General features: G+C 48.3%; 1 protein-coding gene across 1 annotated transcript in view; it reads left to right on the top strand.

The window, feature by feature from the left end:
• Positions 1-19,397: 19,397 nt before the first annotated feature.
• The window catches only part of TPRG1 (tumor protein p63 regulated 1), a 38,587-nt gene continuing 32,173 nt past the window's right edge, over positions 19,398-25,811 (top strand). Inside the window, exons 1-3 of the mRNA XM_063306239.1 lie at positions 19,398-19,613; positions 23,561-23,652; positions 24,529-24,705. Of these exons, the coding sequence (XP_063162309.1) occupies positions 19,461-19,613; positions 23,561-23,652; positions 24,529-24,705 (422 nt within the window). The 5' untranslated portion in view covers positions 19,398-19,460. The remainder of the gene's footprint in view (positions 19,614-23,560; positions 23,653-24,528; positions 24,706-25,811) is intronic.

The raw sequence follows: 25,811 nt of genomic DNA, 5'->3' as shown, positions 1-25,811 counted from the left end.
ACCATGTCGACCCGGGGGAGAAGCAAGACTCGATCAGCCCGTCAAGGAGGGGAGCGAGAGGCAAGACCTCCTAGGGATCGACCACCCATGGGGGCTCGGCGCACGCTGACATTCGCGGCACCGCCACAGCCAGCTGAGCCGGCAAGAACCTTCCCACCATTTGGAGTGAAGTTCGATGGGGATCCCACAACGCTCTCCTTCTTTATTACTAATGCCAAGCACTATATAGAAGATTGGGGTCGAAACTTTCGGTCTGAACATGGCAAGGTCAATTTCATTGCCAACAAGCTGAGAGGAAGGGCAGCGGATTGGTATGTGCAACTATGCCAAGCTGAGGCAACTGAGTTAGAGGACTTCGATGACTTTTTGTGGGCACTTAAAGAGCATTTCGAAGACCCCCTAGCTCAAGAAACGGCCAAAAATGACCTGCGGAAACTCTACCAAGGGTCCCTCTCAGTTGCCAAATATGCGTTGGAGTTTAAAGCTTTGGCAGGAAAAGTGGAAGACTGGTCTGAGCCAACAATCATCGAATTGTTCAAGCAGGGGCTTGAACCCGAAATCCTTCGATGGGCTCTGGGCAGAGATGACCCCAAAACGCTATATGGGTGGATTCAGTTGGCGGGAAGCGCAGAAAATGCCCTACGAACCTATGCCCATACCAAAGAGCTTAGACAAACACGTCTCGCTAGGGGAGCGCGCACATCTGGACTTGCCAGCCGCCCCAAACCGAAAACCTGGGAAGAAGAGAGGGAGCAACGGTTCTCCAAGGGTCAGTGCCTCCGATGTGGGAAAGAAGGGCATCGAGCCACGTCGTGCCCGAGACGCCGTCCAGAGGATCGACAGACGAAACCCACGGTAAAGACACCTGCTCCTGCTCCACCGCGAAAACTGAAGGCAGCCCTCGCGGAACTGGACCCCCCAGACCTACCCTTCGGAGAAGAGGAGGAAGAGTTACAATTCGAGCAGCCGGCGGGAAAAGCCTACCACCTGCCCTGAAGGGCGCCCTAGGGCAGGTGGAAGAAACCGGGCGTAACCATGATTCGGTGAGTGGAAACCTCCCCACACTGACTGTTAAAGTTAAACTGAGCTCAAAAACCAAAACGGTGGAAGTGTGGGCCATGCTAGACTCGGGTTGCTCCCGTTCCCTAATGCACCCTGATGTCGTAGCGGCTCTGGAACTGCCCACGTTCCCTTTGCCAAGACCCATGATTTTCACCCAATTGGATGGAACTATGGCGGGAGGGAAAGCAGTCAATCTTTCCACGGGACTGGTCGCCTTGCAGATGGGCTCCCATCAGGAAAAGCTGCCATTTGTGGTAGCTCCAGTGGGGGGTCCTCTGGTAATCTTGGGGATGCCTTGGTTTGTGCAACAAAACCCTTTTATCAACTGGCTGCATAGAACTGTGACGTTTGCAGATGGATTTTACAAAGTACCCGAAAAGGACCTACTGGAGGACATGGAGGGTGGAGGGGTAGCGTATACCACTCTGCAAACGCTTCAACCTCTTGAGGGACTACCCAATCAGTATCAAGACTTTGCTGAAGTATTTGGGGAAAAGGAAGCGGATCGCTTGCCACCCCACCGAAAAACGGACTGTGCCATTGAGTTTTTACCAAATGTAAAATTGCCTCACCCAAAAATATACCCCATGTCTCCCAAAGAGCTTACCACGCTAAGGGAGTTCATTGACAAAAATCTGGCTAGGGGTTTCATTGAGCCGGCAAATTCCCCGGTAGGAGCTCCTGTCCTATTCAGGCCAAAAAAGGATGGGTCATTAAGGCTTTGTACCGATTTCCGCGGGCTCAATGCGGTCTCAATATTAAATAAATATCCTTTGCCCCTGATCAAAGATATGTTATCACATCTGGCCAGAGGCAAAATTTTCTCAAAACTGGATTTGAGAGAAGCTTACTTTCGCATTCGCATAAGAGAGGGGGATGAGTGGAAAACAGCGTTCAACTGTCCTCTTGGGGCTTTCCAATATAAAGTCTTACCATTCGGTTTATCTGGGGCACCCGGGGTTTTTATGCAGTTAATCAATGAGGTCTTGCATGACCACCTATTTAAGGGGGTACTGGTATATTTGGATGATGTATTGATTTATACTGAAACCATGTCAGAACATATCCACTTGGTGCGTCAGGTACTGGCTAAATTGAAAAAAGCAGAGTTGTACGCAAAACTGTCAAAATGTGCATTTCATCAGTCGCAAATTGATTACCTAGGCTACCGAATTTCAGCTCAGGGCATTGAAATGGACCCTGCAAAAGTAGAAGCTATTGTGGCATGGGAGCCTCCCCGTACCAGGAGACAATTACAAAGTTTCCTTGGATTCTCTAATTTCTATCGGGCATTCGCCCAAAATTTTGCAGAAATCGCCCTCCCCCTTACTGAATTGTTAAAAACTAAAGGACAGGGGGATACGCGACGTTCAAAGAACCCAGGCGCGCTCCTTAAATGGACTCCAGCCTGTCAGCAAGCGTTCGAAGCGCTCAAACAACTTTTTACCACAGAACCAATTTTACAGCATCCAAACCCCTCTAAACCCTTCGTTGTACAAGTCGATGCTTCTGATTTTTCCATAGGAGCAATTCTGTTACAATCTGACCAATCTGGCGTTTTAAAACCCTGTGCCTACCTCTCTCGCAAATTCACGGAAACAGAAAGGAGATGGCATGTTTGGGAAAAAGAGGCTTTTGCTGTAAAAACAGCGTTAGAGACATGGCGACACCTATTGGAAGGCACTTCAAACCCTTTTGAAGTCTGGACTGACCATAAAAATCTGGAGGCTTTAAGCACCAGTCGGAAACTCAGTCCCAAACAGCTGCGCTGGGCTGAGTTTTTCAACCGCTTTGACTTCACCCTTAAATTTATACCAGGCAAGAAAAATTTCTTAGCTGATGCACTCTCGCGAAGACCCCAAGATGCTGGCCCAGGGCCAACGGTCCAAGGCACCGTCTGGACCGACAAACAATTAAGTTTGGCAGCAGTGACTCGCAGCCAGACCCGAGCGCAATCAACGCCGCCTCCAGCCGCTCTGCCTTCCAGCCACCCACCGCCCTTGTCAATTCCCTCCGATTTGCAACAACAGTTGCTTTCCCACCTTAAAACAGATACTTGGTTGCAAACCAATAGACACATTTTAACTTTCACCGATGATCTTGCCTGGCGCAACGATCGTCTCTATATACCCGATGCAATGCGAAAAACCATACTCCAGCGCTGCCACGATGACAAGCTAGCTGGACATTTTGGCTACGTAAAAACGTTGCACCTCGTTCGCCGCCAATTCTGGTGGCCAACTTTACTCAAAGACTTGAAGGAATATGTCACTGCGTGCCCTGTATGTGCGGCGATAAAGCGCAAACCAGGCAAACCCCAAGGTCTCCTTCAACCCGTTGCCACTCCATCTGTCCCTTGGCAGGATATCTCCATGGACTTTATCGTTGATCTACCCCCTAGTCAACGCAAAACTGTCATTTGGGTCGTCAAAGACTTTTTCTCCAAACAAGCCCACTTTATCCCATGCGCTTCTATCCCCACCGCACAACAGCTGGCACGCCTCTTCCTCATCCACGTGTACCGCCTCCACGGTATCCCCGCCCGTTTGGTGAGTGACAGAGGCACACAATTTACGTCACAATTTTGGCGGGCATTTTTAAAACTTTTGGGTACTAAACAGTCGCTTTCCACCGCCTGGCATCCGGAAACGGACGGATCTACAGAGGCGGTTAATTCTACATTGGAACAATACCTCAGAGCTTTTGTTAACTACCAACAAGACAACTGGGTCGATTTACTCCCCTTTGCTGAGGTCGCTTACAACAATGCCATTCATCAAACCACTGGTCAAGTTCCCTTTAAAACAGTTTTTGGACGTGACTTTGTTCCGATTCCTGAACTTCCTCATCCTCAACCGCTACCAGCCACCCTTGCTGACTGGGCAGACTCTCTCAAAGACTCATGGTCTAATATTTTATTGGCTCTCCGCCATGCCCAAACTACCTATAAACGCCATGCCGATGCAAAGCGTTCCCCAGAACCATCCTTTGCGGTCGGGGATAAAGTCTACTTATCAACTAAGTTTATCAAGTCCCCACAACCCTCTAAGAAACTTGGTCCTAAATTTGTCGGTCCTTTTCCAATTGTTGCTCAGCTCAACCCTGTTACGTTTAAACTTGATTTACCTCACAACCTTAAACGTTTACATCCTGTTTTCCATTGTAGTTTACTCAAACCCTGCCGGTCGTCGGACCGTTGGCATCCACAACCCATTCCTCCACCTCCCCTTATGATTGACAACCAGCAACACTTCGAGGTGGCATCTATCCTCGACTCCCGACGCCAGCGCTCCGCTTTACAGTACCTCGTCCGCTGGAAACATTTCCCTCATCCTGAATGGGTTGCTGCTCCAGACGTGCATTCTCCTCGTCTCGTGACCCAATTCCACTCTGCCTATCCTGACAAACCAGCTCCCTAGTTTCTTTTGGGGGGGCAATATGTCATGTTCTCATTCCAATGTCTGGTTAACATTGTAACGTTTCACATGTCTTTTTCTGTTCCGTGTTCCTTCACCCGAGGTTTTTCCATTCCTTCGCCCTCCATTGTTTTGAGGGCTTGGAATGCATGTTTGGGTTTGCGCTCCTGTTCAAGGTTACTTTCCCAGGCGCGTCTAACGGCTTCTAGCACCTGGGAGGGGGAGCGTCCTGACGGGCGATGGGGCGGGACCTGCTTACAAGCAAGGCTTTTAAGTTTGTATTTGGCGCGCTTTTGCTCATTCTCAGCTTTCTCTGTATTTGCATACTATTCCTTTAATAAATCAGTTATCTTTAAGCCCGAGCTTGTGAGACTGAGTATTTGGGTTTAGGCAATCGTTACAACCAGGGGTGTTTATGCAATTGATCAATGAAGTGTTACATGAGCATTTGTTCAAAGGGGTACTGGTTTATTTGGATGATTTTTTTATTTATACTGAAACGGTGGAGGAACACGAGCGCTTGGTGAAGCAAGTACTTAGCAAACTGAGAAAGGCTGAGCTTTATGCTAAACTGTCTAAGTGTGAATTTCATAAGACTCAACTTGACTATCTGGGGTACAGGATTTCGGACAAGGGTATTGAAATGGACCCTGCGAAGATTCAAGCTATTTTGGAGTGGGAGCGCCTGCGCACTCACAGGCAGCTCCAGAGTTTTCTTGGCTTTTCCAACTATTATCACCAGTTCATTCAGGGGTTTGCAGAAATTGCATTGCCTCTCACTGATTTATTACGTACCAAGGGGCTGGGGGACACACGAAAGGTGAAAAACCCGGGAGCATTGCTCAATTGGACACCTGAATGCCAGTTGGCTTTCGACAAACTCAAAAGCCTGTTCACTGCTGAACCTATTCTGCAACACCCTGATCCCACTAGACCCTTTGTGGTTCAAGTGGATGCTTCCGATTTCTCAATTGGAGCACTCTTGCTGCAGGTGGATGCTGCGGGCTGCCTGAAGCCATGTGCGTATTTGTCCCGCAAATTTTCTGAGATGGAAAGGTGATGGCATGTTTGGGAAAAAGAGGCTTTTGCAGTCAAGGCTGCTTTGGAGGCATGGCGCCACCTCTTAGAGGGGGCCAAATGTCCTTTTGAGGTTTGGATTGACCATAAGAATTTGGAAGCACTCAGCATGCCCTGTAAACTCAGTCCTAAGCAGATCTGCTGGGTTCAATTTTTCAGCCGCTTTGATTTCAAGTTGAGGTTCATTCCGGGCAAGAAAAACTTCCTGGCTGACGCGCTTTCCCGCCTGCCCCAGGATTCAGTCCAGGCACCTGACATTGTGGGTACATTTGACAGAGGCTTCGCTTGGAAGCAGAACCGCCTCTATGTCCCTGACAGTTTGCGAAGGGAAATTTTGATTAGGTCTCATGATGATAAAGTGGCTGGTCATTTTGGGTTTGTCAAAACCTTACACCTCGTGCGCCGCCAATTCTGGTGGCCCACATTGAGACGTGATATAAAAAGTTATGTTGCTTCTTGTCCTGTCTGTGCCATGTCTAAACGGAAGGGGGGCAAACCGCAAGGGCTGCTTCAGCCGGTGGCCAGCCCCTCCTGTCCTTGGGAGGAGGTTTCCATGGATTTCATTGTGGATTTGCCTCCTAGTCAGAGAAAGACTGTGATTTGGGTGGTGAAGGACTACTTTTTAAGCAAGCCCATTTTATTCCATGTGCTTCCATTCCGTCTGCGCAGCAATTGGCCCGCCTTTTTCTAGTCCACATCTACCAGATTCATGGGAGCCCCTCCCGCTTGATCATGGACCATGGAACACAGTTTACTTCTCAGTTTTGGAGGGCATTTTTGAAGCTGGTGGGCACTAAGCAGGCGTTGTCCACTGCGTCACATCCGGAGACTGACGGATCTACGGAGGCTCTTAATTCTACCCTTGAACAATTTTTGCAGGCATTTGTCAGCTATCAGCAGGACAATTGGGTTGACCTCCTGCCTTTTGCTGAAGTCGCTTACAACAACGCCGTCCATCAGAGCACAGGGCACACCCCTTTCCGTACTGTGTTTGGCAGGGATTTTGTTCCCATTCCTGATTTACCTCAACCCACAACACTGCCCTGTTCGGCTTCTGATTGGGCTGTGCACCTGGGTGATTCCTGGCCAATAATTCAGCAAGTGTTGGCAGACGCCCAGTCCGCCTACAAACTGCATGCTGATAAGCGACGAGCCCTTCAACCTGCTTTCAAAGTTGGTGATAAGGTCTACCTTTCCACCAAGTTCATTAAGTCTACTCAGCCCTCGAAAAAACTGGCTCCTAAATTTGTTGGTCCTTTTCCCATTGTGGGAGTTGTGAACCCTGTCATGTTTAAATTGGATTTGCCTCACAATCTTAGACGTTTACATGCTGTTTTTCATTGCAGCTTGCTCAAGCCTGTCAACCACTCCAATTGGTGGCATCTGCAGCCTACACCTCCTGCGCCAATCATGATTGACGGACAACAACATTTTGAGGTGAAGGAGGTCCTTGATTCTCGCCGACTTCATGGCACCTTGCAGTACCTCATTCAGTGGAAGCATTTCCCCCACCCTGAGTGGGTGGCTGCCCGCGATGTTCAATCTCCTGTTTTAGTTAGACGCTTTCATCTCGCTTATCCTATGAAACCTGCTCCTTAGTGTTTTGGGGGGGTCAATGTTGCTGGTACATCGTAATGTTTTGCATGTCATTTCACTGACACGTGTTTCATCTGGGAAGGGCGGAGGATTCCATCTCGGGGAGTTGTTATCTGTTGGCTGCTGGGTTGGAATGTGTTTGGGTTATCTTGTGTGTTCAAGGTTCCTTTCCCAGAACATCAGCAGAAAACGGTTACCAGCACCTGGGGGGGGGGGGGAGTTCGCAACGGCAGGGCGAGGGGAGGGGTTACGTTTGAGCCGAGGGTTTTTAGTTTGTATTTGGCGCGCTTTTGCTCATTCTCAGCTTTCTCTGTATTTGCATACTATTCTTCTAATAAATCAGATATCATTAAGTACCTGCTTGTGAGTCTGACTCTGTTAGGATAGGCAATCATTACACCTTCATCTGCCAACAGAGGCACAGTTTCTTGGACAAAGACTCTTGTCTGCTTTCTTGGGCTTCACAAGCTCAAAATAATATTCGTACAATAGGCTAACCTGGGTTACTTTGAACCTCTGGCCTTTGGAGTTAGTTTATGGCATTATGGCCTTCTGCAAAACCAGAAAATCAATTAATCCAGCAACGTAAAGGTGAGAACTCCAAAACCCATCCCTGGTTGCCTCATTTCAGGCTCTTGATGGCAGCCTGTATTTTTGCAGCCCAGATATGGTGGCCACGGCTGATGGGCATGTCTCAAAAACCATTCTTCGCAAGAAATTTCAAAAGTGCTTTCCCCTTCATCAAAAGAAAACCTGGATGACACACTTCTTTTTTTCCTTTGCACAATGCTACTTTGCACAGACTGTACCAACAAATGGTAGCTTCAGGCCTTGTGTTGCTCACCAAAGGATGAAGCAGGTCGAAATGCTGAAAGGCAGCATGTTCTCTCCTGCTCAGCAATAAGGCTGAATATGCAGGATATTCCTGGCTCGCTCCTGATGGGCCACTATGGCCTGGAAGGGGTCCTGTGTGCTCCCGTGACAACGATGCTGGGAAGGAGCATCCTGGCCGCAGCAGATGTGACTTTACTTTCCTGCACTTTTTTGCTTTCTCTCCTCTTAAATTCTTTTCAAAAGCATCACTTGGCTATTTGGGAAACATCCTTGTCATTTAAGAATAGTGTTCCTTTGCAAAGCAATCAGCTAAAGAACCCAGGAGCCCGGCCAACACAGACGCATGAGCAAATGGGCTGGCTGGGCTCCAGAGTCCTTCTGGGCACAGTCTTGCCTAAAGGTAGAGGCAGGGGGCACTGGCTGTTTTTGCAGTCTGGTTCAACCTTCTCCCTTCAGCTTTCTGGCTTGGCTGATCCTGCAGGTGTGGGATTCGCCAGACAGACCCCTTTCCTTTGCAATTCCTTAGCTGGCCTGTCCTGCATTCCATTCAAGCACAAGGATAACGTGGCTCCTCAACAGGTAGTCCTCACTTAACAACCACTTGTTTAGTGATGGTTCAGACTTACAACGGTGCTGAAAAAAACCAACTTACAACCAGTTCTCATACTTACAACCGTTGCAGTCTCCCCACAGTCACATGATCACGATTTGGGCGCTTGGCAACCGGTTCGCATTTATGACCGTCACAGCGTCCTGTGGTCACATGATCACCATTTTTAACCTTCCTGGCCAGCTTCTGGCAAGCAAAATCAATGGGGAACCATGTGATTCCTTTAATGACCATGTGGTTTGCTTAACGCCCTCAGTGATTTGCTTAAGAACCACCACAAAAAAGGTCATAAAATCAGGTCAGATTCCCTTAATGACCGCTTCACTTAGCAACCAAAATTCTGATCCCTCTTGTGGCAGTTAAGCAAGAACTACTTGTAAACAGAGGGATGCATTTTGCCCCTCACTTAAAACTCCACTGGAACACCAAGTCCTCTTTTTGATTTATTGATGGTATTTACAGTATTTAGCAAATTTTTATAGCTGCCCATCTCATAAAAAAAGCGACGGGTGGCTTACAAGCAAAATAGCAATTCAAACTGTATCACAATATATTAAGAAAAATCAGCTGTAAATAACAACAAAAATAAAAAAATATATATTTCTTTCCCAGCCTGCTCAGCCAATGGTACAAGTTACACAGGCACAGACCTAAGAAGCAGCAGGAAAAAAGGGGAAAGAACAAGACTGGTGTGCACAGTCTCTTCCCCTGCTTGCCAGCTGCTAGTGTGGAAGGTCCTAGTTGTAGAAAGAGATTTCTCTGCAGAATTAGGTGTTGGAATTATCAGGGGTCAACTCAGCATTGTCCCGTAAGCATAAGGGGTCTTTCTAGTAAACACATCTCTATTGTGCTTTTGGGATGTCACCTAATGGGTCACCTGATTTCCACTTCCTCCTCCTCCTTGGGTTTGGGGATTAACAACCTCCATTTTACCTTTTGGCACACCTGCAAGCAGGAGGTGCTGCAGGATGCAGCTCTTGTCCTTCCATTTCACTTGCAAACAGACTTTCTATTTCCATAGAAAGTGTTTATCAAGAACCAGTGATGAGTAAGTGCTTTCTACTATGAGGCTACTTATATCCAGGTCTACTGAATAAATGTAAGCTACCTTTTTTTCTCTCTTCATCTAACTACTGTGTGAAGACTGAATTTATTTTCTGAACATAATTAAGCTTAATGTGCAAGGTTTGGTTCACGCTTCTACTTTGCAAGTTTGTTGTTAGCTACTTGGAGTTCTTTTATTAACCTTCAAAAACTCCATCATTAGGCATTGTAGGGGTGGAGCTGTGTTGATCTACAGCAGAGCTTTCCAGACTTTTCAAGCTGGTGACATACTAACACACTGCAGGTGCAGCCGCATCACCGGAAATCACGCAGAATCAGCTGTTTCGACCCGATTACGCATACTGCCCATGCGCAGTACCTGTATGATCCCTCAACTGCACGACACACCTACACACTGCAGCCGACACACTAACGTGTCGCGACACACTGTTTGGAAGGCTCTGATCTACGGCAATCAAAGATCAGGACTGTGGTGGGATCTTTTTCCAACGGACAAATTTTATCCCAAGGTTGTAGCTTTCATGAGCTCACAGAAGTTTCTGCCTTGGGATAAGATTTGTCAGCTGGAAAAATGTGCCACCAGAGTCCTCCTGATTTTCAGCAGAATTAGGACGACCCTAAGATTTGCAGGTGCAGAGCGCGCAGAGAAACACGGGGAGGACAACTTTTAAGATGCCCCCGCTGAAAGAGCTTGGTGGAACACAGCATTGCACGCCTGACGTCATGGAACAAGACCGAGCCACATAAATCTAAATAAGTGCAAGGAAAAAAATCTTTGCATCATCTCGGAAGATCATTTTCTGTGTTCTTCCAAGAAACTATTTTTAAATGTCCCCATTTCAAAGGGCTGCCAGTGGATGTCCATGGGGGTATTAATGAATTTAAAATGGGTGTGCAGCCTGAGCGTATCCAGGGTAGCCGAGCCCCAAATAATAAACAAATAAATGCTCCATGAAGAGTCCGCATTTGCAACTTAGCAGGTGAGGCACACTTTGCTTGTTGGGTGAGGGCACTGCGTTGTGCAAGCTCAGAAAGTTGGTTAATTCAGGGTGACTAAGAGCTGTGTGCTCTTGGGAATGAAGTCCTCTTCGAATTATCGATAAATATACGTAACTCATACAAGCAAAAGCTCCTTTGGGGTCCTCTGTAATTTTTAAAAGAGGGAAGGGGTCCAGAAAAGAGAGAAAAGAGTTTAAGAAATACTTTCTTAAAGTGAATCGAGGATTAAACCAACTAATCCGTCAGAGAGAGAGAGAAAGTTGCAAGGCTGGGGATGTAGACACCTTGACAGGCTTCATGCCACATGCTGACTCTTGATCCAGATTAACAAAGGACGATTACAGTGTTTGCATCCCTTTCTAGGCCCAGCAAATGGCCCATGATGGCTTCCTGTGAAGACCAGCTTCTCTCTGCAAACCTCAGCTCTGAGTTGGGCAGTTTAGGGTTGAGCATGTGGCCACCAACAGCCCAAAGCCATGTGAGCTGGGTCTTGGGTGCTGGAAAATCCAGGTGGGAATGAGCTGGAGAAAGAAAATGTGCAATGTGTAGCTGAGCCTAAGAAAGGAAACAGAGGGAGAGAGAAACCACAGAGGAGCAGCCGGATGATGATAAACTGACGACTTGGACAGCAGCCATCTTTCCCCACCTGATGGGTTGGACTACACCTCCCAGCTTCTAGCATCAGGATGGAAGGTTTGATTGGGAGGTAGAAGAACATCCCCGCCAAAGGCCAACGGCTTTCGAACTGTTGCATGTGTCCATGAAGCCACCAGGAGCTCGGGTCATCTTGAAGGCACCTCTCCCTTGAAGGGACTCCATGATGGAGATGTTTTGTGCCTGATCCCCTGCAACTGTTATCTTCCTCCTCCTTTCTTAGGCACACACTCCCTCCCTCCCTCCCTCCCTCCCTCCATCCCACACACACACTATAGACACAAAGCTTTGACCCCATTTAACCTACACTTATCTCTCCAACCTTTACATCAATGCTGGCTTCCTGCCTCTGTCCTGGGAACAGGATCTTCTGGCAAACGGAGCAGAATAAGCCAAGAGGACGGGGTGAGATCAGCTTACATTGTTCGCTACTTCATCATAATGAACTGGCTCGGATCCTGCCCTCCTCGCCTCCTTCATAAGGTCTGCTGCATCGTTGAGGTTCTGTACTCCAGGGTAAGTCCTCCTGGGTTAAGGGCTGGGTGCGCCCAGGCCAGTCCGTCTGCAGCGGATCAGAGCCTCCAGCGCTGATCGGGACATGGAGGACCCTGAGTGGGGGGCGTCGATCCAAAGTTCTTGCGCCCCAAAGAGAGAGCATCTCCAAGAGATCTGCCCAGGACCTCAGGAAGCTCCTGCGTTGTCATCTGTGGGAGCAAACAAGTCCCAGATAGAGGGTCAGATGTCATCCGACAGAGCCGGCTAATGCGGAGGACGTATCTTAAAGTCGCTAAGGTTGAGGAACGCTGGTCTAGTGGATCCTGTCCTGAGCAGGGGCTGGACTAGATGACCACCAAGATCTTCCCAGCTCTGTGCTTCTACAACGCCCTCCACCCTCAGCCTGTGCAGTTGATGGGCAGATGGTTGGGGATGATGGGGACTGGAATGCAGCCCATCCAGAGGGCACTGGTTTGGGGGAGAGCCCTTCGAGGAAGGGCTGAGATAACCTTGCGGCTTTCCCTTTATTGTTTAGAGAAGGGAGGGTTGAACCCCTTAATGTCTTCCAGGAGACTGGCAGCTCTTTCCTGCCATCCAGCAAATGAAGTGAAGTTGGCGCCTTCAGAAGGGGGAGGTCAAGTGGGCCATGACGTCACTGGTAAAGATTTGCCTCGTTCGCAGGTGGCATTTCCGTGGCTTTCACCCAGCAGCAATTCTCCCATCTCCTGTCTTCAACACCCTGACGGAGGCTTCAGGGAAGCGGGGCTGCATTCCCACAACATGCTTAGCCGGGAGAGATCTAACAACTGCATTTCACACAAGCTGCACCTGATGAGAGTAATTTTTTGTTCCCAGTATTCCACCAATCTTGCTGAAGAGAAAGTAATGCAAGCAGCTTCCTTAGTCATAAATTGCTCCAGACAAAAGACATAGAATTTTGGTTGCTAAGTGAAATGGTCATTAAGCAAATCTGCCACAATTTTATGACCTTTTTTGCAGCAGTTGTTAGGTGAATCTCCCTGGGTGTTAAACAAACCATGTGGTCATTAAGCAAATCACATGGTTCCCCATTGATTTTGCTTGCCAGAAGCCGGCTGGGAAGGTTGAAAATGACGATTACTTGACCACGGGATGCTGCAACAATCACAAATGCAGACTGGTTGCCAAGCACCCAAATCATGATCATGTGACAGCAGGGATGCCGCAACAGTCATAAGTGTGAGGAGCGGTTGTAAGTCGGTTTTTCCAGTGCCGTCATAAGTCTGAACCATCACTAAATGAATGGTTGTTAAGTGAGGACTACTTGTATAAACAAGCACATTGAAGGCTCTTCAGTCAGGGTCTTTGGGTGACCCAAAACTGAGCATCCCTTATATGATAGGTGTAGTTTAAGGCATGTAAAAACCTTTGTCCAGATGAAGGAAATCTTGGAAGCCTGTTCTCCTGGGAATTTTTGCACACAGAGACGGGAGTCTATAGGACAGGAGGAAAGGGGTTGTGCTCTGTGCATGCTCAAAGGCCCTTGTTAATTCTGATGTTCTCCCTTCCAGGTTCGAAGCGTGGCACTCAGTTTTAGCTGTCTGCAAGCCTGGAAAGATCAGGCTCAGCTGCCCATCAGCTGGAGACCAGTAGATACACTCTGTCTTTTCTCACACCCACCCCTTTTATTTGCAAACGCTCCGTCTCTCTCTCAATCCAGAGCTCCACCCTGGAAGCCAAAGAGGTGGGAACCGAGGCAGTGCCACCCTCTCCACTTTTGCATCGCATTGCCTGCCCATCCCAGGTGTGGACTTTAACATCTGCAGGGCCAGTTACCATAACCGGGCAAACATTTCTCCCCAGCTTCAAGATAACAGCCAATTTTCCTCCCTGCATTTCCTCACCAGCCTTGCTCGACCTGCCAGAGAACTCTGGACGGGCCGAGGAAGGAAGCTTACAAGGAGCTGGTGCCGCACACCTAGGGCAGGTAAGTGCTGCTGGGTCCCTTCTCTCTGAGTCAGCTCTGCAGGGGCTTTTTAAAAAGGGGGGGGAACCAGGGGAAGAGGGGTTTCTTAAAAGGATCACCCAGGGATCCTTCCTGCTGTTTCTACTGACTGATGATGGGGTTGCTGGAGGGAGGGGTGGGGCAGGATTGACTTGACCCAGCACGTTTATCCAAACCAGGCAAAGTCCCAGTGCCAGCATGAGCTAAACTGGTTGGTACCAATGTTGGTGAGGTGGAATTGTTTTGTTTAAGAGCTTAGTGCAGCATTTCTGAACCTTGGGAACTTGGAGAGGTGTGGACTTCAACTCCCAGAATTCCACAGTCAGTTTGGCTGGCTGTGGAATTCTGGGAGTTGAAGTCCACACATCTTCAACGGGCCAAGGTTGAGAAACACCAGCTTAGTGTGTTGAGCACCACCATCCCTGTAGTGGCTTGGTGGCTCAACTGATTGTGCAAACACAGGAAGTGATTCATTCAGGACCCGAGCGATGTGGGAATGCCGCTGTTGACTAACACACCAGCCACCTACTTTAGCCTTGTGTCTTGTGAACCCGGGCTGCGTGGCTAGTTCATGGTTTGGTGGCTCTGTTCGTGTGACATCCTTAACCGGGTCTGGGTCTGCAGGTGTGTCCAAGGGGCTGAACACCTAGCAGAGCAAATCTGTTAGCCAAAGAAAACGAAAACCTCAAAACAGACAGATAAAAAAAATTCTGTCATGGAGCATCCTGATTGTGATGTTGCCATCTTCGTCCCTCTCAGGCGCCTGGTGAAATAAAGATCCAGCAGATACATTCACAGTAGGCTAAGTTTGGTTAATATTTAACCATAGTTGTGATCACCATAGAACAGTGTTTCTCAACCTTGGGAACTTGGAGAGGTGCGGACTTCAACTCCCAGAATTCCCCAGCCAGCATGGCTGGCTGGGGAATTCTGGGAGTTGAAGTCCGCACCTCTCCAAGTTCCCAAGGTTGAGAAACACTGTCTAGTTCTTCTGCAAAGAGGCTGGTTCAACAGCTGCATCACAGCTGCACAGATCCTCTAACTCTTTGGTGACTCCTTGTGGTTAACAGGCTGATCAACATTTTGGAAAAATGAGGCTCCTGTCCCAAAAAGTGTGCCTGGACTTTCACCCCCCACAACTCCCGAGAACCCTTACTAACTTAAGAATTTACTTCCTGGGCTGATAGGCTGTGCCAGTCACGCATGCTGCCGCGCGGCGCACATCCGAACACCCGTCAATCAGGTTAAAAGCCTACAAGCATAACATGAAAATCCAAGCCCATCATTCCGCAGAGGTTGCGTCAGAGCCAGGCAAACCCAGGAGACCGCAGCATTGCACTCCAGGGAGAGAATCTTTTCCCTGCTGTTAAGTCAACACTTTGATCGTTGTTTGTCCTTTGGAAGAAAAAAAAATGCTGAAAAACCACCAATTGTCTGCGCAGAGCATCCGGGCTGCACAGGCATTTTCCCACGATCGGGGACGGTCAAATTTCAGCCAGGGGAAACCACCAACCACTGTTCTCCCAGTGTTGCACAGTCCAGCTTGCAAACAGCTCAGCAAAAATTTAGGAATTCCTCCCAGTTTCTGGAATGGGAGCAAAGCAGGGCAAGAGTGGTCGCAAATCTGTGTCCAATAAAAAATGCCTAAACTAGCCAAAATCCAGAGTGGTGCCATGTTTAGGAACGGGCAAGAAAGATCCTGGGTTGGATTTCCATTCAGCCAAGGAACAGCCTTTGAGTTGGTCCCTATTTCTCACAGGATTGTTGTGCAAATAGAATGGAGGTCAGGCCCCATAATCAAAGAGATGGGGAGCTTGTCTAATTGCTGCATTCACACAGCATGTTTAAGCAAGCCAGATAATCTCCCAGCAAACCCATTCATATGGCATGCTAAGCTCGGTCAGGGCTAATCTTCTGTTTTCATTTATTTAAGTGGCTTGGTGTTCTGTGGTGGGTTGGCTGGCTGGTTATGATGCCGTGGAATGGTGAGAACCCAGGAAATGTGTTAGTGCAGTAGCTAGATTTAAACACGCTGGTGAACCCAGCCGGGCTGTCTTCAGCACCAAGACTCAACTGGGAAATGTGGGGAAAGGATCAGTAAGGACAAGAGTGCCCCTGAGCAGCTGCAGAACACGCTGGCCATGTGGTTAAGTGAGCAGGGAAGATAGGAAGCTTTCCAGTTTTCAAGCAAGCAAGAATTCGGGGGCTATTATTGATTATTTCCTCTTTTTGCCCAGGGTGCAGCCAGATTGAGAGCAAAACTAAAAAATAATTGCCACCGATTATTGATTAAGAGAGTTGGCTGCTGCTCCCTGAATCAGTAGGATGCCTCCTTTCTGTGGGATAACCAGCTCATTTCTTTGTGCCCATCTTTGCTTGGGAGTTTAGATGACAGTCTGTGCAAAGGACCTTCATCTCCATCTTTGGTGGGCATCAAGGAAAGCCCATCTCAGGAGGAGCAAAGGGGCCACTTGACTCCTGCCAGCTGTCCATCTGCAGACAGCCAGCTCTCGGGGATGGGTTGATGGGTTTTCCTGAACATCGCAGCGGACTGGACTAGGTGATCCGTGGGTTCCCTTACCACCCTGTAAATCTAGGGTTCTAGGCTGGCACTTCCATTTCTCTCTGTTCCACTGGCAGCAGAAGGCGAGGCCCCTCTCATCTCCTGGCACTTGCGATCGTTTTTGAATGGAAGCATTGCATTCTCACGCAGCTATGAGTTTTGGAAGAAGAACAGTCTCATTTCTGCAGTCTGAATCAGGAAAAGAAAAAGCGCTTGCAGAAATGTTTATTATTCCCAGTGAGCTGGCTGCGAGGTTGGCTAAACACTCCTTTCTAACACCACCATCACAGGTTTTTGCAAGAAATCCCCAGGTCTTGCCAACTGGCCCATGAGGACTAGAAGCTGAATGAAACGTAGTGAAACATAGTAAGATCAATGGGAAATGACTTATCCATTGATACAAGTCTCCTCTAGCCTCTCAACCCGCCTCCCCCAATGGGCGCCCTTCCGAAATTCTCATCGCTGGCTCGCAGTTGAGGTTAACTCTGTCTGGAGGGCGCCAGCTTGGAGAAGCCTCTTCTAAGCAAATTGGGCTGCACAATCAGGGAAGTAGCTGATTACATCAATGCCAAATGAAACAAAACACTGTGCTATTTTGCTGCTGGAACATGGGCGGGGAGGGGGGTTGTTGCAATCTGATCTTGAGGCTCTTAAATAGAAGAATTTAAATTAAGAGGACGATGTAAATAAATTAAAAATAAAAACTGGCTCTGCATCCGTGAATTAAGAGGCAGCAGATTAAGTGCACCTATTCAACTGATAAATTACGTTGTTTTTCCCACCAAGCGAAACTGGACCTTTTCCAGACAGGGCCCGCGTTAAAACTGTCGGCCATCAGTTCATTTTTTATGCTTGTGTGCACGCGCTTTAAAAGTCACATGAAAAGAAAGAGGGCCAAGGTCAATCTGCAACAGAGGAAGGGATGGTGAGGACGCCTAAGAGCATCCATTTCTTCTGCATGGTTGGTGGCCAAGCAGAACAGGAACCAGGGCCAGGAAGAGTTTGTTGGACAAGCCTGTAACAAGCTGATGGCAATAATGGCTAATTTGCTGCAGAGCTCAGCTTTCCGAGAAATGCCCCAGAATTGAAGAAATGACCTCACCCAGTGGTAGCAGAAGCAGCCTTATCTCTCCAGCCTTACATTAATCCAAGCCACAGCTCCCAGTTTGCATGCACCAACCCACACATTCCTTCCCTAGTAGATTTCACCTGGAGACACTTTCCTCCAGTTTCTGAGCTGGAAGACAAGTGTGCAGCCCTCCTGGCCTCAGTAATGGGGCCTGCGTGGGTTTAAGGAAGGACATGTTAAGGTAGGGGGCGGGGGGCTTTGTTTCCCCTCCTACTAAGCATCACCTACCAGCAGAAAGCCAAGCACCGTTCTACTTCTTAAGGTGTGGTGGGGTGCGCTGCTTGACAGTAGACGGGTGCTTGGAATGATGGCATTAGCCTGATTAGCATGTTGCTGGCATGGAGCATGGTTGCAATCTGGCTATTTCTGAACACGGGTCTAGTGTCCTTTTGAAAGAGTGCTAAACCGTATCCAGGAAGAGCTGGGTCACAGGGCATCATGGTAGAGGGCTGCTGGGCAAAGCAGGAGGGAGTCACTCATATGGAGAAGGCAAGCAGGCACTGTTCTCCCATAATACAAACAGGAAGAAACATGGGCACACGTAACCCTTTGTTTCTTAGTTTAAATTCTTCCTCAGTTTAAATAGATTACGTAGCATAGCGCTAACTCCCAAGCGGATATGTGCCTTGTTGCTTAAATGCGTGTCTAGCGTGTGTTCAGAAGAACGCTGGACCTGTGTCTATAAGATGCTTGCAGAAGACTTGGCAAGCTCTTTCGGAAACGCCAGCCAAGCCTTTTCTGGTCTGTCCTGCAGGCTGAGCCACCATGGCCATAGAGGACAGGGTCCAGTGTGGGGGATGTCCACTGCAACCTCAAGTGACCCATCAGAGGTCAGTAGCGCCAAATCCCAGACTGCATCAGCCAGCACATCCCCAGGGAAGCATCCTAGATCAGTGTTCTTCAACCTTGGTAACTTTAAGATGGGTGGACCTAAACTCCCAGAATTCCCCAGCCAGCATGGCTGGCTGGGGAATTCTGGGAGTTGAAGTCCACCCATCTCAAAGTGGCCAAGGTTGAGAAACACTGGTCTAGAGGGTGTTTGCGGCAAAAATTGTGTCGGGAGAAGAGGAAAAAGCTGCTTTAAAGCTGGGGCAGCTAACGGGGACATTGAACTGGCTGAGATGAGTTGAAGGGAACATCTTCAGGCCAGGGCAGAAAAGGAAAAGACAGCTCCCGGGTCATGCTTGGGCTGTGATTTATGGGAACCTGAGGATGAACCCATGGTCTGATTTAGTTTAAGGCACTTAGCAATTAGGTGAGGCCGGCTGTCTTGTTCCATCAGGACTGCAAAAAAGTAGATGACTCTACACAGTAGCAACGAATTATTTCCTGCCATCTGGAGTTTTATGGCCTAGATCTGATGCTCTACTTTCCTAAATACTGGAAGGAAAAAAAATTCCATTTTTTCCACCCGTGTTTGAATTTGGCATCATCTTACTTGGCATCTGGGATCTTTCCGTCCTCCTTTCCAACGCTGCTTTTGCTAGACGTGTTGCTGCTGACAAAGGGCAGGATCCCGAGGGATCTTCTGCTTTCTGTTTCGATCCAGGCTGGAGAAAAACACACCATAAAAGGCATTCTCCACTTTGATCCACGGTGGAGCGGAATGGAGAATCGGGTGTGGTGTGCTGAGCGAGAAAGGTAAGGAACGGTGTTTCAAGCTGGACAAACTCTCAAGCAGAAAAGTTTGGGAGAGGAGACAACAGGAGTGTAGGGACAGGAAGCGTTGGACCAAGGACATGGTCGAAAAAGTCAAGATGGCAGCCCTCACCAGCCCTTTAAGAAGGGGGTTTGACCACCTGGTGGCAGCTACCATCTTGAAGACAAGCCCATGAATCGAAACTCATGCCTGGTGTAGCTGATAAGGGGAAGGGGCGGCCGTTGGTCTAATCCTTGTTTGATTTTGGCTTAAGGCTATCAAAACGTTGGCCAGAGAAACCCACCAGGAGGTCTAGACTGTGGACTTACAGGAAGGGATGGAGGGGAAGGATGAAGGATATCCCAGGGCTGAAGTGACTCCACAACGCAAGCCAAGCATTGCCACTCTACCACCTTCAAACAGTGAGAGCCCACTGTACCCACAACGTTATGCGGAACAGTACGAAGCGAGGAGGTATTTTGTAACAAGGGTGAGTCAACCCAAACGCCGTGGGGGATCCGCCTGGGGGCTTCTTCCAGGCGCCTGTGCAAACACCCAAGATCTGGCTTGGTGCAGGAAGGGACAGGAAGCTGGTCTGAAGGCAGAAGGCGGGCAACTTTGGGGCCATCTCCTCCACGTGGGGCCCATCTCCCCTGCTCCACAACCTGGACGCAGGATTTGGGCTCGCGGTGCATGGTCCCCTTGGGGATTAAGGGGACCCCAACTTGCCCTCCTGCTTGAGAAGCAATCAGGTGAGGCCGGCTGTCTTGTTAGGAAGGGTGGGGTTTCAGAGGTCTGAACAAAATGCTACATATTTAATTTATTATCCTATCATTCCCGTCAGAGCGGGGGGACATGGGAAGGAAAGACATTGACACAGGGAGCGCCCTCCTGGATTTCTGTCTCAGGCAATGAAATGGTGCAAGATGCCTTCTGTGCCTCCATCCCAGATCCGAGAAGATGGTGGTGGGGACTTTCAGGGCAGCGGCTCCGACATGACCTCAGTCCCCTCAGGCTGAGTTCTGAAGCATCTGCTTTCTGGGCCAGACGTCTTCCAAGACTGATCCACACCTTCCTGCAGTGGGGAAGTGCCTCTGAGAGACCCTGTGGGCTCACACAGCCCCCTGAACCCAGTTACCAGATAGACCCATTTCCAGGTTCACACAAGACACTCAGCCATAAGCTGGGTTTGCACAACCCACTTAGCTACCGAGGTTAACACAGCACAGATGTGGTGCAGGTAGCCACCGAGCCTTTGCTTTACCTAGATCAGAGGGTTGTGTGAAGACAGCCATCAGAAATGCTTGCAAAGCAGAAGTGTGCTGCTTAATGACTGCAATAAAGTCATTTTGATTTTGCAAAAACAGAAGGGCCATATTGTTAGACAGACACATCTCCTCCTCAGAAGGTTTCCTGTAGAGGGGAGCCCATTTACATCCAAGTCCTGGGCCATTTGGGCCCATGTCCAAAATTTGCATCTAAATGAGAGAGGTTAATAATTAGCATTACTGTAATTTCACAAACAAACAAAACCAAACGAAATCAAATCTTTACTACGGTCATAGACCAGCATCATTTATAGCAAATGTAGCATAACATTTACTATTCATTTGTCTGGATTCATAAGTAGTATTAATTTCTAATTTATCTTAATATAAATATTAGCATAAACTAATATCAAATTATATCAATTTATTAATCATTGATATTAATAAGAAAGAGGTATCATTATTTAATTTAAATATGACAAGATATTGTAAACTGATATTTTATAGCTGTGGCTGGATGAGTAACTCTCCCCCTTTCGCTAATTCTCTCATCCTGGAATGGAAAACTTGTTTGTAGAAGAAGTGGAGATTATTGCAAATTAGAAAAGCGAGGTGCCTTACTGCAAGGATCTGGCAGGTTTTTGACTGTCACGGAGTAGGCAGCACCTTCATTTCTGGTGGTAAGATCTAAAACTGATTTATGATAAACTTCCCATTATGATAAACCTCAGCCCTGTTTGCAAGCCATTCAGCAGCAAAACACAAGCTGTGGATCCAAACAGATTCAAACCATATCCAAAAGGCATACTGTCAAAGGATTGCCAAAAGTGGGGAGAAGGATTGAAACAACCCAAAATCCATTTGTGCAGCGTCCATACAAGAGGAGGCCTGGAAGCACTTCAAGAGGTCCCTAAAAGATGTAATCGGAGGTGCTGTCTGGGCAGCCTGGCCCCTGGGGGATGCTGAGACCCGTTTGACCATCTGGAGTAGGGCCTCTGGTTGTCTGGAAGACAGCAGATTGAACAGCAGCCAGCAGTGTGCTGCTGCAGCCAAAAGAGCCGATGCAATCTTGGGCTGCAGCAATGGAGGGATAAAATCAAGATCAGGAATGAAGTGATTGTTCCTCTCTCTGCTGTGCTGGTCAGGCCACGCCGGGATATTGTCTCCAGTTCTGGTGGCCACAATACAAGGAGGACGTTGGGGAAATGGAAAGAGTGCAGAGAAGAGCAACAAAGATGGGGAGGGGCTTGGAGGCTAAACCCCCTGAGGAGCAGCTAAGGAAACTTGGTGCGCTCAGCCTAAAGTGGACGCAAGACGTGCTCGCAGCCACAGGAGGAGCAGTGGAGTGCTCCCTTCAAGTCTCTGCAGATAAAAGTCTCATTGGGATGGAGAGCCACTGACCAACTCACCAGCCCCTTCCGCCATCCGACTCAGCAGGTCAAATGAATTGAATCCCCTCTCCTCTCTTAGAAGGGGCTGGTCCAAGGGTGCCTGCAGGGTGGGGTCAGAAAAGTCAAGAGGGTGGCCTCCATGGGGCAACCGAGGCCCTGTTTCCCATGTGTGTCAAGTGTGTGTCGCACTTGAAGAACAGGCAGAGCTCAATCACACTGTCATGGCCACCATCTGGACTTTTTTGACCCCGCCCGGCAGACACCCCTGGAGCTGGAGAATCATGGAGGGCCCCCAACGGAGGAGTTCCCTTGCCTCTGCCTACCATCTTCCCCGCTGACTTTGCCATCCGGTTTTCCTTGCGGTAGGAATACACCTCAGCTTGTCTTCCTGAGCTTGGCTGATCTCAAAAACCTAAACAAAGTTGGATGGGAGACCACCAAAAAGTCCCAGAGTGGTAGGCTGGATGAAGAAGTCAAGAAGCACCCCCAGAAAAAAAGGCACTAACAGCCCGTTTCCATGTTATTGCCAAGGAAACTGCATGGTGCGCACAAATCGAACTCAGAGGAGAATTTACACCAACCCAGCAGCTGGCAGGACCTCAGCGACTTCGGCTGATCGTGAAAATTTAAGCAGGGCTGGGCCTGATTAACACTGGATGGGAGACCCCCAGGACATGTTGGAGCTGTAGGCTGGACCGGTTGGAAGTTGAAAAACCATCCCAGAAAGGTGAAGGGAAACCACTTCCACATTCCTTCTACATTGTTGACCCATCCATGGAGCCACCAGAGGCAGGCTTGACTTGAAGGAAACTCAGTGGTAAAATTGTCATTTTGGAGCAAAATTTATTTGTTTGTTTGTTTATTTCTAAAATGCATCTGAAACGTGCAGGGCTGAGTGTGTTGTGCAAGCTCATTCTGGGGGAGCAGGTTCTTTTTGCAAAAGGTCTTCTGCAAACCAAGGAAAGAGATTAATTTTTCAAGTGGGTTAAACATGTTGTGTGAACCATCTCAGTCACACAGAACTACTCCCATGCCTTGTTTAGTTTGTGAATGAACTGGGCCTGAAGTAGTATCCAGCCCACAACCCAATTAATTTACAGCTAGTCCTCACTTAATGACCATTCCTTTAGTGATGGCTCAGACTTTAGACGGTGCTGAAAAAACCAACTTACAACTGGTGCTCACACTTACGACCGTCACAGAGTCCCTGCGCTCACGTGATCGTGATTCGGGCACTTGGCAACCGGTTCGCATTTATGACCGTTGCAGCATCCCGTGGTCACCCGATCTCCATTTTCAACCTTCCGGGCCGGCTTCTGACAAGCAAAATCAATGGGAAACCGCATGATTCACTTAATGACCATGTAGTTTGCTTAATGACCATGGTGATTTGCTTAATGACCACTGCAAAGAAGATCATAAAATTGGGTCAGATTTGCTTAATGATCGCTTCGCTTAGCAACTGGAATTCGGGTCTCAATTGTGGTTGTTAAGTGAGAACTACCTGTACTGCTTGCTTTACCTCTCCTCAACGTCAATCTAAAAGGAGCAGGCTGCCCTAAAGGACATCTGGCCTTGCTCCTAATCAACGGGGGACAAGCCGTCTTCAGCCAGGCATGGAAACCTGGAGACTTGGGTTTGCTTCTGGGAGGTGTTTGCTCCTCTGGGGCAGGTGAGAGAGGTGGGTAGGAACCAGCAGGAGCCTGGAGGGAGAGGTGAGGGAGTACAGGGGGAATCCAAAATCCCTCGTTTTCAAGTTCTTCTCCTCTCCCTTTCAGCCAGGAGCGTTCGATCAAGCCATGGAGGACATCAAGGCCCATGTGATGGCAGACAAGGGAGAGACAGCCCATAGCTTCTGGCTGCTCACTAAGTAAGCTCTGCGGAAGTCTGTGGTAGTTTGTGCTTCCTGGCAATCATGGGGTTCTTCCCGCTACTCCAGTCCGCATAATGCCAAAACAACAGAACTTGCATGGCAACAAGTAATTACAAATACACAAAATTACTTTGCTGCCCCATCGTGATCACACAGGTGCACACGCACACACATTTTGTTTAGCTTGTAAATCACTTGGTGTCGGAAGAAATGAGTGATTAATTTAATGCCTGCTTTACAGTACTTCTTCCTGTGCGCCTTTTAATGGGTATCTTCCCCAATTGTCTCCTACCCTAAAATTGAATTCTGTGTTCTTTGGGGATGGCTTTTTTTTCCTGTTTTGATGAATAGAACCATGGGTTGTATCATAATCAGGATCCCTCGTGGCCCTAAAACCTTCTCACGCTGAGTGGGTTGCTGCTTCGAATTTAATTTGAACATTTGCTTTTATAGGGGCTGTATCGGAAGAGTCGGAAATAGTGCTTTGTCAATTCTGCTTACTCTGCAAATTATTTAATTGTTAATGCCCCAAGCTGAAACACTGTTATATATAACCGGATAGAGTTTCCTTAATAAAGTTCCTTGGAATCTCTAGAGTGAAGAACAGAGATTTCTTTTCCTGTACTGCCACCTAGCGGACACTCAGGGAACTGTATATAGCTCATTTTCAATCGGGCTTTCTATCTGTATGTACATCCGTAGTAAAGAAAAATGTGGATTCCCAGCATTTTGCGGGGCAAAAAATCCAGGCATCATTGTTCATGGTCCTTGACCTGGATTGTACGCAACTTGGATTCTCCCTGGGCAGAGACTTGGGGGCTGCAATTGCACACAGTAATCTGTGCTATTTGTCCTTTCTGTGCTGCATTCCAGGATAGATCACTGGAACGTTGAGAAGGAGCGGATTGCGGTGATCACAGACACCGCCCTCCTGGTCTGCAAATATGACTTCATCACGCTCAAGTGCCTTGAGTTCCAGAGGGTTCCTCTGAGCTACATTAAGCGGATCTGCACAGGCCCCTTCGCTTCTCCAGAGAGGTCCTTGGACAGGTGAGGCACCGTGGCACATCTGGGGGGAGGGAGGGAAGGGATCCAGCAGATTTCCAACGGTGGGTGGCTTTCAACCACCAACAGGGGCCAGATGGAACCCCTGTCTTGATTGCCAGCTCGGTATGATGTAATGGCAAAAAAGTCAAAGAGGATATTAAGGTGCATCAAGTAGAGCTGAATTCCCAGCAGCAGGAAGCTGCTTCTTGTAGACCAGCCTTTCTCAACTTTTTGACCCTGGAGGCACATATGAAATATTTTTCAGGCCTCAGGGCCCCTCTGCGCATTCAGGCTCAAATAGAGGCCAGAAGTTACAAAATTATTAGATTCGTTTCATGGGTAGGCCTGTAAATATGCATTAAGAGTGTCCTTAAACTAAAAATAATGAAACTGACCTCTTTAATGTGAAGTTGCCCAAATTTGAAATAATTTTTTAAACAAATTGTGATCTCCCAGGGAACCTCTAGTGACCTTGCGTGGAATCCGAGGGTGCCACGCAACCCTGGTGGAGAGACCCTGTTGTAGACATTGTAGAAGGACAGCCTTGATAGTTGCTGGTGGCCAAAAATCAGGAGGAGTCTGGCAGCACCTTTTCCAACTTGCCCATTTTATTCCAAGCTCACTAAAGCTTCTGCCTTGGAATAAAATTGGCGAGTCGGTTGGAAAAGGTGCTGCCAGACTCCTGATTTTCTGTAACAGGAAATGATCATTCCACTTCATTCTGCTTTGCTCAGACCCCACCCTGAGCACTGCATCTGACTTGAGAGTTAATGGTAAGAACCCTCGATGGAGGAACTTGCTGAGATGGGCAGCTATAGAAATCAAACAAACAAACAAATAAATAATAATTAAAAAAAAAACTTGGGGAGGTGCTGCATTCCCTTTCTGTGGGTGCGTGGAGAGGCCTGCAGGTGGATCCCTGCCCCAAGCCAGGGTTGGACTTGATGATCTCAAGGGCTCCTTCCAGCTCTGTGGCTGATTTTCTGCCATGTGTGGAAATGGATGACTTCCTGCGCCCCTTTTCTACGTTTGCTCAATTCACTGGACTATAAGAGTAATAATGGAATAATGTTGTGTAAACAGAGCCTAGGACAAGGGGGCCTGCAGGG

This window comes from Candoia aspera, chromosome 6 (assembly GCF_035149785.1).
Source record: "Candoia aspera isolate rCanAsp1 chromosome 6, rCanAsp1.hap2, whole genome shotgun sequence".
Lineage (NCBI taxonomy): Eukaryota > Metazoa > Chordata > Lepidosauria > Squamata > Boidae > Candoia > Candoia aspera.
The sequence above is the reverse complement of the archived record's forward strand: the minus strand, read 5'-3'. Positions and strand labels throughout refer to the sequence as shown.